The 15073-nt window shown below is 35.7% G+C and overlaps 1 protein-coding gene across 3 annotated transcripts in view; it reads left to right on the top strand.

Annotated features, from left to right (window-relative positions):
• lrba (LPS-responsive vesicle trafficking, beach and anchor containing) overlaps positions 1–15073 on the top strand; it is a 307888-nt gene that overhangs the window by 124303 nt on the left and 168512 nt on the right. For all 3 annotated transcript variants that reach the window (XM_059554011.1, XM_059554012.1, XM_059554010.1), the window contains exons 22-26: positions 3918–5210; positions 5379–5554; positions 9799–9952; positions 11824–12004; positions 14902–15023. In XM_059554011.1, the coding sequence (XP_059409994.1) occupies positions 3918–5210; positions 5379–5554; positions 9799–9952; positions 11824–12004; positions 14902–15023 (1926 nt within the window). The remainder of the gene's footprint in view (positions 1–3917; positions 5211–5378; positions 5555–9798; positions 9953–11823; positions 12005–14901; positions 15024–15073) is intronic.

Below are 15073 nucleotides of genomic sequence, written 5' to 3'. Positions count from 1 at the left end.
TGAATAAACAGTGCTCATAAACGGCTGCTGAGGTCATATTCTCAAGTGAAGCGAGTTGAGGCCTGGACCCGGAAACAGCGCTTCTTACGTCATCACTTAACAACCGAATACTTTCACCACCATTAAAGGGCAGCAGGTGCATAAATACACTTTTGTTTACTCCATGTAGTTCTAAGAGCTGAGGTGTACATTGTGATTTTCTGAAATACATTAAGGTAAGTGCGCAAAGGTCTCTCTCACACACACACACACACACTCTCTCTCTCTTTCTCACACACACACACATACACACTCAATATAATATGCTGTTATACTCCATATAGATTCATATACAAGTCAAAAACAGAAACAAGCCTATCTAAATGGTTAATGGTCCCACCTAGTGATCAACTGTAAAAATAACAATGTTACCTCTTCCCAACAGGGAAAACCACCAACAATCAAGAATCTCACACAAACACTATAATTTGCTGTTATAGTCCATATAACTCCATATACAAGCCAGAAACTAAGCCTTTTTTTTGCACAAGCCTATCTAAAGGGTTAATGGTCCCACCTAGTGATCAACTGTAAAATTAACAAATTTTACCTCTTCCCAAAAGGGAAAACCACAAACAATCAAGAATGCATGATTACATGGTGTTATGGCTTTGCCATCAAAAAATGTCGTTATAATGGAAGTCAATGGGGCAAAAACAGCCACCAACAACAAATTAGGGAGAAAAAAATTAAATCTAATGTTGCACAAAAACTAAAAATGCATCAAAGCCAATGTTGCTACTAATCTTTTACATGCCCAAGACTGTTAAAAAAGTAACAAAAAAATCCAGCCACAATTACTTTTATATTGAAAATAAGTCATTTTGTGTGTTTTTTTCCCCCAAATCAGTGACATCATTTATGAACTTGGCAATTAAAGAGTTAAAATCTTGGATTTTTAAAAAAACATTCGGTAGTTTTGGTAGTTCAAAAAACATTGAAAAAAAATATGAATCTGATACATTTTTACAGCAGTTTAATTGAGTGGATGTTTTCATCCCGAACAACTCAAAAGGGTAGTGAATTTGAACAATCCATAAGGGTTAATATCCGCTTGGGGGAGCAGTTTAACAGTTTATTAGAAACAAAGCTGACTTTCAAACTAATTTTTTTGCATCATTACTCCAGTCACACAATCCTTCAGAAATCCTTTTAACAATCTTATTTTCTACAAAAAAAATGTTTTATTGTTATTATTATTATTATTATTATTATTAATGTTGAAAAGAGCTGAGAATATTTTTCAGGTTTTTTAGGGAGACTAAATTGAAAGAACAACATTGTTTTTACATTTGTTACAGTTACATTTATTTGTTACATTAATATTATTTACATCAAGCTTATGAATGGTATAGTATTGTGTATTGTTATTGAAACTTCATAATATTTCACTTGATTATACATTTAGTCAGAAATTATATTTGAAAAAAGTCTAACTAGTAAAATGTTATGTGAAAACTAGTACAAGTATATAAATAAATAAAAAGAGACTTACTCATGTTTATGATCTCTGCTGAATAAAGTGCTTCATTCTTTTTTTTCTGAGAAAATCCATTTCTCAAATCCTCATCTACATCAGATCTCTTTGGGGTGAATTATGTGTTATTCCTCCTATCACGAAGCAAACAGTAAAATAAAAAAACTTGAAGAACAGTCTCGCTGCTTTTTCTTCTGTTATGGGCGTATTCAAGTCGCGCGCTTCAGTTTGAATCTGAATAGCGCGTTCAGTGAGGGGGCGTGGTCACATTAGATACAATGAAGGGAGACTTGAAAAATGGAGATCGCGTTGTTTTCATATTGATTACTTTATCACAGAATATTTGTTTTCAGCAGCAGTTTAAAAGTAGACATGTCAGGCTTTCTATAGATATCTCTCTTATGTCTATTCGTAGAGTATTCACTGAGTTACAGTTAATTTTAATGACGCGTGTCTAAATGAAGATCAGCGCAGACAAAGGCTGCAGACAACACACCTTGTTTTATAAGTGCACAAAGTTTTGTTGTTATTATGTCTGTATTCAAAAAAAAGTAGACCCTTTACAGATTCGATTGATGTATTGCTGTTATCTGTACGAGTAAAACTGAAAGTGTAATTTAAGTTCTTTTCGGGGTTATCAGGAGAAAATTACTCACAACGCGTATACGAGTTAATCGACTCCAGAGGGTTAAACGTGAGGACGTTTTATTAATCTGTCCATTCTTTTCAGTTTCAGTGATTTAGCTTAATCATGGCCAGGTTTAATTAAAATTTTCATCTGTTAATATTAAATATTTTAACTGCAGTGTTTTTTCTTTCATTTTCCCCAACTGCAGCTGTCAAATGTAACACATCGGCAAGGCAAAGCTGACAGCTATTTGCGAAAATGCTTAGATGTGTTTGTTTGATAACTTGTGGTTAAAGCATCATTCAGCGGTCAAAAGCTGCAAATGAACTTTGCAGCCGCGGCAGCACTCGCAGCGGCAGAAACCACCTACCTGGTTGGCCACCTACTGTAGATATTAAGGTTTCTTTGTAGGACAAATTCATAACAAATAACATATTAAAATATAAATCACTTTGAAAGGTAAATCATTTTATAAGGGATTATAATTTGCAGTTATAGCTTATTGTAAAGTAAATATTGTACAGTGTAACTACAAACATTAAACTTGACAGGAATCAGTGAATAAACACAACATAAATGTTCTTCCGAGTCTTGACCCTAGTGGCATTTATACAGGCATCACAGAAGAACTTGAAAAAATTATATTTATATATATATATATATATATATATACACACACAGTACAGACCAAAAGTTTGGAAACATTACTATTTTTAATGTTTTTGAAAGAAGTTTCTTCTGCTCATCAAGCCTGCATTTATTTGATAAAAAATACAGAAAAAAATGTAATATTGTGATATATTATTAAAACTTAAAATAATAGTTTTTTATTTGAATATACTTTAAAAAAAACTATTCCTGTGATGCAAAGCTGAATTTTCAGCATCATTACTCCAGCCTTCAGTGTCACATGTAACATCCAGTCTATCACATGATCATTTAGAAATCATTCTAATATTTGATGAATAAAAGGTTAAAAAGAACTGCATTTATTCAAAATAATAAAACAAATTCTAATAATATATTTTCTTTACTATCACTTTTTATCAATTTAACACATTCTTGCTGAATAAAAGTATTGATTTTATTTAAAACGAAGAAAGAAAAAAAAATTACTGACCCCAAATTACTGACCAGTAGTGTATATTGTTATTACAAAATATTTATATTTTAAAAACATAGCTTCTTTTTTTTTTTTTTACTTTTTATTTATCAAAGTATCCTAAAAAGTATCACATGTTCTGAAAAAATATTAAGCAGCAGAACTGTTTCCAACTTTGATAATGAATCATCATATTAGAATGATTTCTAAAGGATCATGTGATAATGATCCTAAAAATTCAGCTTTGGATCACAGAAATAAATGACAATTTAAGGTATAATAAATTTAAATACAATTATTTTAAATTGTAATAATATATCACAATATTACATTTTTTTCTGTATTTTTTATCAAATAAATGCAGGCTTGATGAGCAGAAGAAACTTCTTTCAAAAACATTAAAAATAGTAATGTTTCCAAACTTTTGGTCTGTACTGTGTATATATATATATATATATATATATATATATATATATATATATATATATATATATATATATATATATATATATATATGCCAGTTCCATATAGTCGTATAATATAGTACTATATCTATACAGAACTTCTATATTATACTGTACCATAGTTAGTTTGATCTGATTGAGAATTGACATTTTGCTCCTGTGCATAATAAACATTCCTTCAAACTGTCTTACTGTCTTTTTCATCAGGTCACCTTTGAGCAACACAAAGAGAATCTGGCCCACATGTTCCTTGAGTACCAGCTGATGGGTTCTGAGGGAGGATCTGAAAGCAGAATCAGAACTGTATCTGGAGCCAGTCACGATTCTCAGTTCCTTGCCTCAGCCAATAGTGATCTGAATGCTGACGAGACTGCTCCATCTACAGTAATTGAGCTACGTGTTGAGGAGAAGGTCACTGATCAGCTTGGAGACAATGAGGAAACCAGGGACCAGATCCCAGTCACAGTGTCCAACATTCTGGCCAGAGATGAGGAAGAGAGACAGACAGACACTGTTGCTACCTCACCAGAGACAAATAAAGGGGATAAAGGTGAACAGGTCACTACGAAAGAACCAGGAAAAGATAAAGAAGTGCAAAATATGGAGGCTGACATTGATGGAGAGCATGAGAGAGTGGAAAGAGTTGAGGCTGACATCACAATGACTGAAGGGAGTGTAAACGAGAAAGAAAGTGCTGATCTGAGTGTAATAGATGATGCAGACAATACTCAGACTACAACTGACAAGGATGCCAAAGTTGAAGCTGAAGCTGTGAAGATACCAGCTGAAGATGATGGTGAAACAAGCACTGCTGATACTGTACTAAATGTTCTAGTAGAAGATAAAGAAAAGGGACCTGGAGATTCTTCTCCTGAAGCTGTGAAGGAAGCCAGAGTGGAAGAAACTTCTGAGGCTTCAACAAACCAGGAGACCAGCGAAACTGGGGCCATCACGAATGAAGATAGCACTGATGTTTCCTCAGCCAACAACTTAGTGAAGGTCAGTGATGACAGCACGGAGGAGTCTTCTTTTGTTTCAGCTACAGCGGGTGAGACTGATGACAATAGTACCGAAAAGGAGGATGTTGGGAAGGAGAAAGAAAAGAAGCTGGAAACCGAAAAAGATGAGAAGCCGTTACAAAATGAGAAAATAGAGGAAACCAAGGATGAACAAGCTCACGTGGTGGAGGTGGATTTAAACCGAAGCACCTCTATCGATGAGACCAAGCTTCACACAGAGATTACAGCTGGTCATGGTGCTGTTGAGACCGAGCAAACCCCAGAAGTACTTTCTCCAGATTTGTCCAAGGTGTCTACAGCAGAGGTTAGCCCTTGCACTGAGAGTATGTCACAGGATCCAGGAACTAACAAAGACATTCTGAAGGCAGCAGGGACTGAGATCTCAGCAACTAAGGCCAAAGAGATTAAAATTGCTAGACTGGATGTGTCAAGTGTGGCCTCAGACACAGAGAGATTGGAGCTAAAGGACACCTCAACAACAGTAAGTTTTGCAATATTAATAACTGAGGAACATGATACCTGGTTGAGACCTACAGAAATGTACTAATTTTATTGATTATATGAAAAACTTAGATTTGTCACGGGGCAAGAAAATACTTTTTCTTTAGGTCACAAAACAAATTTTAGAAGAATTGTGTATTTTTTGCAGAATCTGAGTGCAAATCCAGCAGCTTCCTCAAGCCCCTCAGGTCAGGACAATGAGGGCTCATCTTCGGCACGGTCCACTATGTTCCGTATCCCAGAGTTCAAGTGGTCTTATATGCACCAGCGCCTTTTGACTGACCTGCTGTTCTCTATTGAGACCGATGTGCAGATGTGGAGAAGGTGAGAGAAAGACCAGGAACCAAAGATCATTACCCTTCTACTGCCTCACAGACAGTTTGTGTTGTTTTTGGCAGCCTGTTTTAATTTTAGTTTTAGTCTACTCTTTGTGTGAAGCTTTCATTTTAGTTGTTATTAGTTTTAGTCACGTTCATACTCTTTTTTTAGTCTAGTCAAGTTTCAGTCAACTAAAAGTATTTTATCCTTATTTTAGTCAGAATTATCCATGACTATTTTCGTCTAGTTTTAGTCAATGAAAATTGTATTTTAGTCTCTTTTTAGTAATGCAATTCTATTTAACCCAGTCAATATAGTATAAGTACCTACAACCCGAATTCCGGAAAAGTTGGGACGTTTTTTAAATTTTAATAAAATGAAAACTAAAGGAATTTCAAATCACATGAGCCAATATTTTTTTCACAATAGAACATAGATAACGTAGCAAATGTTTAAACTGAGAAATTTTACACTTTTATCCACTTAATTAGCTCATTTAAAATTTAATGCCTGCTACAGGTCTCAAAAAAGTTGGCACGGGGGCAACAAATGGCTAAAAAAGCAAGCAGTTTTGAAAAGATTCAGCTGGGAGAACATCTAGTGATTAATTAAGTTAATTGATATCAGGTCTGTAACATGATTAGCTATAAAAGCTTTGTCTTAGAGAAGCAGAGGCTCTCAGAAGTAAAGATGGGCAGAGGCTCTCCAATCCGTGAAAGACTGCGTAAAAAAAATGTGGAAAACTTTAAAAACAATGTCCCTCAACGTCAAATTGCAAAAGCTTTGCAAATCGCATCATCTACAGTGCATAACATCATCAAAAGATTCAGAGAAACTGGAGAAATCTCTGTGCGTAAGGGACAAGGCGGGAGACCTTTATTGGATGCCCGTGGTCTTCGGGCTCTCAGACGACACTGCATCACTCATCGGCATGATTGTGTCAATGACATTACTAAATGGGCCCAGGAATACTTTCAGAAACCACTGTCGGTAAACACAATCCACCGTGCCATCAGCAGATGCCAACTAAAACTCTATCATGCAAAAAGGAAGCCATATGTGAACATGGTCCAGAAGCGCCGTCGTGTCCTGTGGGCCAAGGCTCATTTAAAATGGACTATTTCAAAGTGGAATAGTGTTTTATGGTCAGACGAGTCCAAATTTGACATTCTTGTTGGAAATCACGGACGCCGTGTCCTCCGGGCTAAAGAGGAGGGAGACCTTCCAGCATGTTATCAGCGTTCAATTCAAAAGCCAGCATCTCTGATGGTATGGGGGTGCATAAGTGCATACGGTATGGGCAGCTTGCATGTTTTGGAAGGCTCTGTGAATGCTGAAAGGTATATAAAGGTTTTAGAGCAACATATGCTTCCCTCCAAACAATGTCTATTTCAGGGAAGGCCTTGTTTATTTCAGCAGGACAATGCAAAACCACATACTGCAGCTATAACAACAGCATGGCTTCGTCGTAGAAGAGTCCGGGTGCTAACCTGGCCTGCCTGCAGTCCAGATCTTTCACCTATAGAGAACATTTGGCGCATCATTAAACGAAAAATACGTCAAAGACGACCACGAACTCTTCAGCAGCTGGAAATCTATATAAGGCAAGAATGGGATCAAATTCCAACAGCAAAACTCTAGCAACTCATAGCCTCAATGCCCAGACGTCTTCAAACTGTTTTGAAAAGAAAAGGAGATGCTACACCATGGTAAACATGCCCCGTCCCAACTATTTTGAGACCTGTAGCAGAAATCAAAATTGAAATGAGCTCATTTTGTGCATAAAATTGTAAACTTTCTCAGTTTAAACATTTGCTATGTTATCTATGTTCTATTGTGAATAAAATATTGGCTCATGTGATTTGAAAGTCTTTTAGTTTTCATTTTATTAAAATTTAAAAAACGTCCCAACTTTTCCGGAATTCGGGTTGTAGTAGTATGGTCAAAACCACATTTCTTTTAGCCAAACCCATTTCAGACAAGGTTATCTTATTATATTATTGTTACCTTATGGACTATAGATTATATCCATTCCAGACACGGAAGATGCTCTGATTAGAATTTACAACATTTATTTTACCAACCAAACATGTTAGAAGTACACACATCGGTCCCTTTCTCTGTGTCAGACTTAACTTTGATTGTTGTCTCCTTATTAAATAATTCTGCGAGTGGGGCTTGAGGAAGTGACCTCGCCTGCGTCTGCGCAGTGTGACCTGACGCAACCCCTGAAGTGAGACACAGGAAACAGAAATACTGCAAAATAATAATAACGCGACTAAACAAGATGAAATAACGTTATAACATTTTTTTTTGTCTCGTTTTGGTCAACGAAAATAAAGAGACATTTTAGCATAGTTTTCATTTTGTAAACCACATTTAGTCTTGTTTTTATTCGTCAACAATATTACTTATGTATTGTACATTTAATTATAGTCATGGTCACATGACCAGCATTTAAGTTGCATCTCGTCTCATTTTTGTCACATGATAAAGGTTCGTTGACTACGATATTTAGTTATAATTTTCGTTGATGAAAGCAACACTACAGAAACAAAATTAATATTCGATAATCGCTGGGTATTTTTTTGATTAGTAGTCGAAAATCGCACCCCTCCCGCGCATGCACCCAAGCACTCACGCATGCATAAACACACAGCCATATAAAGAGAGGGAGGGAGAGAGACTATTCAGGCTTTCAATCTGTATGATAACAAACTGTTTAATTCATTAGAGAATAGTCTATCCTAACCCAAGCCAATTGATGGTTGTATGATTGCTGAAACACATTAATATAACATAACCGAATGATGGCACTTATTAACATAACAATCCGGCGATTATCAACTGCTCACAAGGCTGTAGGAGTCTAGGACATTTCTATTTGAAAAATGACCATGAACATTAATAGCATTTTTTTTTTTACATTTACAGATGAATTAAGATTAGAACAGATTAATTCAGCCATAAATATTAGGCCTAAAACACAGTATGCACTAAAACATATTGTGAACAGCCTTAATGATGGCACTTATGTGAACATTCATTTTAACATCTGTATTTATAACAATAACCTATTTTATATAAAAAAAAAAAAAAATTAAAAAAGAGCATGTCCACATGCTCGGGAAGACGGGAGCGCAATCTGTTCACAATTAGTCCGGCCACAGAAAACACCCTTTCTGCTTTTGCAGCCATTATAATATTTTAGTTTAGGTTTTTAATGGCAAAGTGGTCATATTTCGTTCGATTCTTTATTAATTTAATTAAAAAATATATTTGGAACATTTTATGTTTGTTAAATACAAGTTTGTTTGTTTTTTAAATAGTCTACAAAGGGGCCTCAAGACAGTGAGTTGAGCATTTTTGTCAGTTTATCCTTCTCAAAAAATATAAATAAATAACATTAGCGTTATAATATTTTAGGAATAAAGTCAAATTACAATAATAAAATCATGTTACATTGCGTGAAGTAAAAGTGAATATATTACACCTGTATACTCCGCCAAAAAAAACAAAAAAAGTATGTGGCACCTGTCATTTCTCACATTTAACACGAAAAACAGCAATAGACTTACTGACGATTTTTTAAACTCAAATTTATTTATTTCACGAGAAACTCGTTTGTATTAAATTAACCATAATTAAAAGCTTGTGAATAGTCACAAACTTTATTTACTTAAGAAAAAATCAACATAACAGATTCAAAAAATGTATATATGGGTGGTAAATGTTTATGGTTAACAACCAGTGGAATATACAAATTTTTTCTTTCAACAAATAACAAATAATTTTAATGCACCTAGCTCGTAATCACGACTTAATACATGGGAAACAGGACGTTTCTCTCAGCACAGTGGAGTGCATTGTTTTGTTAACTTTGTGGTTTGTTATTTTGAGTTGTTTGGGACGCGGTGACACTAAAGACCCTGTCACAACATATTGCTTTATAGATTGCATTTGCCTCTCATGTTCACGAAATCATGCTGCAGTAGTTCCCACCTCTTCCAACCGAGCGTGGCACGGAGCGATCACATTAGTCAACCTAACCGGCTGTGGGGGTCAGACGAGCTCGGGCACGGTTCACATCCTTAGAAAATTATCGCACAGCCTAATCGATATTCTGTAATTAAATCGACTATTCGAAAATCGTGACCCATCCCTACTACAGACAGCTCCCTTTGATGTTGTAGTAAGTTTCATAATTTCTTTTATAATTTCATAATTCGTTTTCTCACTTCTCCCCACAGTCATTCAACTAAGACAGTTATGGACTTTGTGAACAGCAGTGAGAACGTAGTGTTTGTGCACAACACTGTCCATCTAGTCTCTCAGGTGGTGGACCACCTCATCATGGCCTGTGGAGGAATCCTACCTCTGCTGTCTGCAGCCACCTCTTCTACGGTTAGTATGCTTGTTTGTTTCCATCAAGTGCGTCAAAATCCAATAGAACTATTACAATCAGCAATGCTGTCTATAATGGGATGCATGAGAGATGGCTCAAAATGTTAAGTAGCTGACAGTAAATGAATACTTTTACTTGCACTTGTTACTTCTGACAACAGGATAAATAGACTTGTTGTGAAGTTCACTTTGGCATCTCAAGTTTTGTGGCATGATGCAATGCATTTTCCCTGCCACTGATGTGTTTCAGTCCCGCTGAAGGACAGTTAGGTTCATTGAATTTGTCCACCCTATTTGTCTGATTTCCTCCTTTATTGGTTGGACGTAAGTTTACTAGTGTTTACTTGTATATGTCAACATAAAGCTCAGACGATTTCTGCAGTGTTCTTGTCATTATGAAATTCTACATCCCCTGGCCATCCAAATTAGTTTAGCTTTTTGTAATATTTTGACTAAATTGATTCTGCTTTAAGCTTCCAAAAAAATCAAACTTTGTTTTATTTAATACTCCTCCCAGGTTTTATTGTGTATACTTAATATTAGGGAAGTAAATTTTCGATCATTTACATGATCGATCGTCATTTAAATGAACGATCAATTAATCAGTTAATTGTTAACCTTAATGCTGCAAAATGCGTCTGTTGCAACGGCACGCAGTCGGAAGTTAGGGGGGGGTGGGCAAGGTGCCAGTGCAATCGAACAGCTGAGACATAAAAAAATAAAATAAAATTGTGGTAAGATATAATCTGCAAAAGTGTTTACTTTTATTTGTGCACACTCACAATAAAAACAGAAGATTTGTGCTCTTTTAAAATAAAGCAAGCAAACAGAATGCATGTTGTCATCCTTTCCTTTTCGCGAACATGTTTATTCAGTTAAATCATGGGTTAAGTAACAAAATTAATGAAACATGAACAGTTGTGAATGAACAAAAATGAATAAGTCGTACGAACGAATTAACAAGTTGTAGGAATAAATAGCCTATCTATCCTGTGTCCCACAGCCCTGCAAAGTGTACAATATGAAACCGTTATCTGGGGAAATGACTTAGTTACTACATTTCTATTGCTTTCCATGTTGAACAATTTTGTGTTGTTTCTATTTTAATGTACTTTTAAACTTTAAGTCACATTAAAAGCTTAATTTGTACATTATGAATGAAGATGCATTTATATACCTCACTCACAGCTGCTCGCATGATTTCTGCACATGAGCCGTGGTTAATCGACCTTCGATAACTCTCTTCGATATCGATGCAATCGATTGCATCTCTTATCGACAATTAATCGACCACCAATTCATAGTGGACATCCCTACTTAATATAAAATAAAAAAGTATTGCAATTTTTTATAACTTACTCTACCACTAATAACCTTTTCTGATAGAAAAGCTATACCCCAGTCAACATATATGAATCTCATTAAATATCCTGTTTCACTCAAGATGTCATATTACTATCTGCAGCTTTTGCCTCAAACAGGAAATGTCTAAAAAAATCCCAAGATCCCATATTTTTCAAGATCCTTGATGGTTTTCCATGCTATTCACAGCAGCTCTTACATCAGAGTAAATCCATAATTTCAGTCAAGTCTGAGAGTACCCTTAAATCATGGTGTGATAATGTATACATACTAAATTAACACAGATCTCATTAGAAGAAAGTGTGCTGGCCCATCTTAATGATGATCATTTATATTCTTACTTTAATGATTGTGAGTAATTTGATTACAATAGCCATGATGATGAAAAGTGAGGTTGATGATAAAGGTGACCATCGGTACATTATGAAGGTTTGAGTGAAGATTGTGCTGATTATGATGGCTGCAGATGCGGTGATGATGATGATGATGATGATGGCACTGTCTTGCAGCATGAGCTGGAGAACATTGAGCCGTCTCAGGGTTTGTCTGTGGAGGCGTCACTGATGTTCTTGCAGAGGCTGATCAGTCTCGTGGATGTTCTGATCTTCGCCAGTTCACTCAACTTCACAGAAATCGAAGCAGAGAAGAACATGTCCTCTGGAGGAATCCTAAGACAATGCCTACGTTTGGGTATCTCTCTCTTTCTGTCTATTGTTTTTTTAGTGCTGTTTGCGAAGGCTTGTTTTTAATCTATTAAGGCTTGTTCCAGTAGCATCACCACCTCAACACCTCAGTAACATCCTGGCAACTATCCACAACACCCTAGAATTGTGTTAGCGAGTTTTGCACGGACAAGAAACATTTTTTGTACTATTTATGGTCAGTAAGAATATTATTTTTGAAAGAAATACATGTTTTTTTTCCAACAAGGATGTGTATGATGTGACAATTATATTGTTTCAATTCAACTAACTGCTGTTCATTTGAACTTTATATTAATCAAAGAAATCTTGAATTTTTTAAAATAAATATATATATTTTATGGTTACCCAAAAAATATTAAGCTAAATGATAGGTGTTTATGAAGCAGCAAGGATCATGTGACACTGGAGACTAAAGTAATGGCTGCTGAATATTCAACTTTAACCATCACAGGAGCAAATTACTTTTTTAATCAATAAAATAAATCAATTAATAGAAAATGGTTTTTAAATTATAATAAGATTTGAGAGTATTACTGTTTTTATGGTATTTTTGATCAAATAAATGTAGCTCTGACTGCAAAACTCCAAAACCATTTAAAAAATCGTCCTTCTCACTGACTGTTTGTTCCTCTTCCTCCATGATTTTTAAATAATGTCCTGCTCTTAATATGTTTCTCTCACTCACTGCCCCTCACTACTTAATGGGGAATCAACTTGCAATTGATTTTAATTTGTTTTGATGTTAGCTTATGGATGAGCTAAACGTCTGAAGCACGGAAGTTTAAAGCAGAATCGTTTTTGCTCATTGATTTCTCTCTATTGGCTCATTTGGTAGAGGTAATAACTGCCTTTCCATTCTGCATCCCCCCCACCCCCTCTCTGTTTTGTGTGGGCTCTCTAATAGTGTTATTATAAGCTCTCCACACTGTAGTGGTCTAAAATGAAAACCGTCATCAGGCCATTGACTGTAATGGCTGTTTTGTAGCCTGAGGCACCTCCTTCTTTATGTGTCTATGTATCACAAACTGTACTGCAGCATTATAGACCATATAACAGAAATCCAGCCGTTCAGATCGGTTACATTATTCATTTCTCTTTCTCACATACACACACACTCTACATGACCCTCCCTGAAGCTATCTAGACACCATCAAACTCCCTCTTCTCTAAATATAACACTTTTCCACTCTACTACCCCTCCGCTTCGCCACATCGGCTCTCTCACCCATGTAACACCCAGACCCACTGAACAAAATGGCCGGTGTGTTAAATCGACTCGACAGTGTGCAGCAAGGGCAGGGCGGACCTTTCTGATTGGTGGAGTGAGAGCGAAACCGAAGCCTGTTTTTAGGAGGGCTGAAAGTACAAAATGAATATTTGATGAGGTCTGCCAGTGTGTAATCTGATTTGGGATCTGTAACTAGGTTTAGTCCGCCATCTCTCCGTCTATAGCTCTCTTACCGTCTTTCACTCGCTCTTTCGCTCAAATGACTAGAACGCCTAATGGAAAAAGCTGGTCAGTTCCTGCGCTGGTATAATACCTTTAATCTAAGCATTTTGGAGTTTACATTTGTCAGTTGTCAAGGTATGAGAGGATCGAGGGTTGAATAGAGACGTACACATGCAGTCACACACACACACAAACATTACTGTGCAGTACATTAAAATGAAAACACACACACACATGCACCATTCTAATCTTACATATAGCATGCAATACATCAAATTAAATGCAGTAAGAGAATGTTTCTGCGCCATGGTGGTGGGAACCTGGCCAAAATGATTCAACACAGAATAAGCAACGTCATCTGTTTTCCAAACCTCATACAGTTTAATCTGTTTTCCTTTTCTATACTCTATATGACTGTTATGTCTTGGAGATGAATTACCTTGCAGCGGGTTTCTATATTGTAATTCATTTGTTAATTGATATCAAATTATTTTAAATGTGTTTATTTTTCGTGGTAATGTATGATATATTGGAACTATATTAGTTAGCGGCCAGTATTAGAGATTTTTTCACTTATCTGTACAAGTATATATCACTTCTATACTGTCTAATATATAATTCTGTGTGCTACCACTACCACTGTTTTTTTGTTTAGATTACGTTTGCCATCATCTTACACTTAATTTTAATCTTTAAAAACACATAATTAAACATAATTTAATAAGACTTAAATGTAATGTTTAGCCAGTCAAAAATGAATATCCGTTAATTAATTCATTTATATTTTAGTGTATTACTTCTAGTCCATTTAGACAAAATAGTATAATTAGAATACATTATAATATTGGCAGTTTATTGATTATCATTTGATGAAAATTATAATGAAAATAAATGACATGAAAATAATTATCGCTTAGGAAAACACCACGTAGCTACATGTTTAACTTATTTATTATTTGAAGGCAGTCTCCTATTCTCACAATACTGCATGTATTTCTTTAAAAAATACAGTAAAAGCAATAATATTTTCAAAAATTATTACAATTTAATGTATTAATGTATTTAATGTGTGTGTGTGGGGTCATCATGCAATGCCTTAGAAACTGCCTAGAACACCCTACAAACAACAAAGTGACACACAAAAAACATTGACAACATTGATGTCCATGTTCTTAAAAAAAAAAAATTGTTTTAGGATGTCTACTTATGGCTTTAGTTTTCAGTATGTTCACTCATAAGATGGTATTTTAAGCCCTTTTTCATTGTCATGCAACGACCTTCTCATATGTCATGTTTGCTTTAGTCTGTATATCTTTTCATTCTGGTACCCTTTCATCTCTATGATTTTGTCTTTTTCTCTGCATTTCTACCTCTCAGTTGCACACTCTCTCTCTGTCTGTCCTTCTCTCACACTCTCTCTCTCTCCCCCTCAGTGTGTGCGATGGCTGTGAGAAACTGTCTGGAATGTCAGCAGCACACTCTGGGTAAGTCTTGTGCAGAGAGCAGCCGTGGACAGCAAAGCCTTCTGGGAGCCGCCAAGTCTATACCAGCACAGGCAAGTTCAACTTAATGCCAAGGATACCTCCCTCTCTCTCTCTCTAGTGT

Source organism: Carassius carassius, chromosome 7 (assembly GCF_963082965.1).
Source record: "Carassius carassius chromosome 7, fCarCar2.1, whole genome shotgun sequence".
Lineage (NCBI taxonomy): Eukaryota > Metazoa > Chordata > Actinopteri > Cypriniformes > Cyprinidae > Carassius > Carassius carassius.
This window is presented reverse-complemented; position numbering and strand designations above follow the sequence as displayed.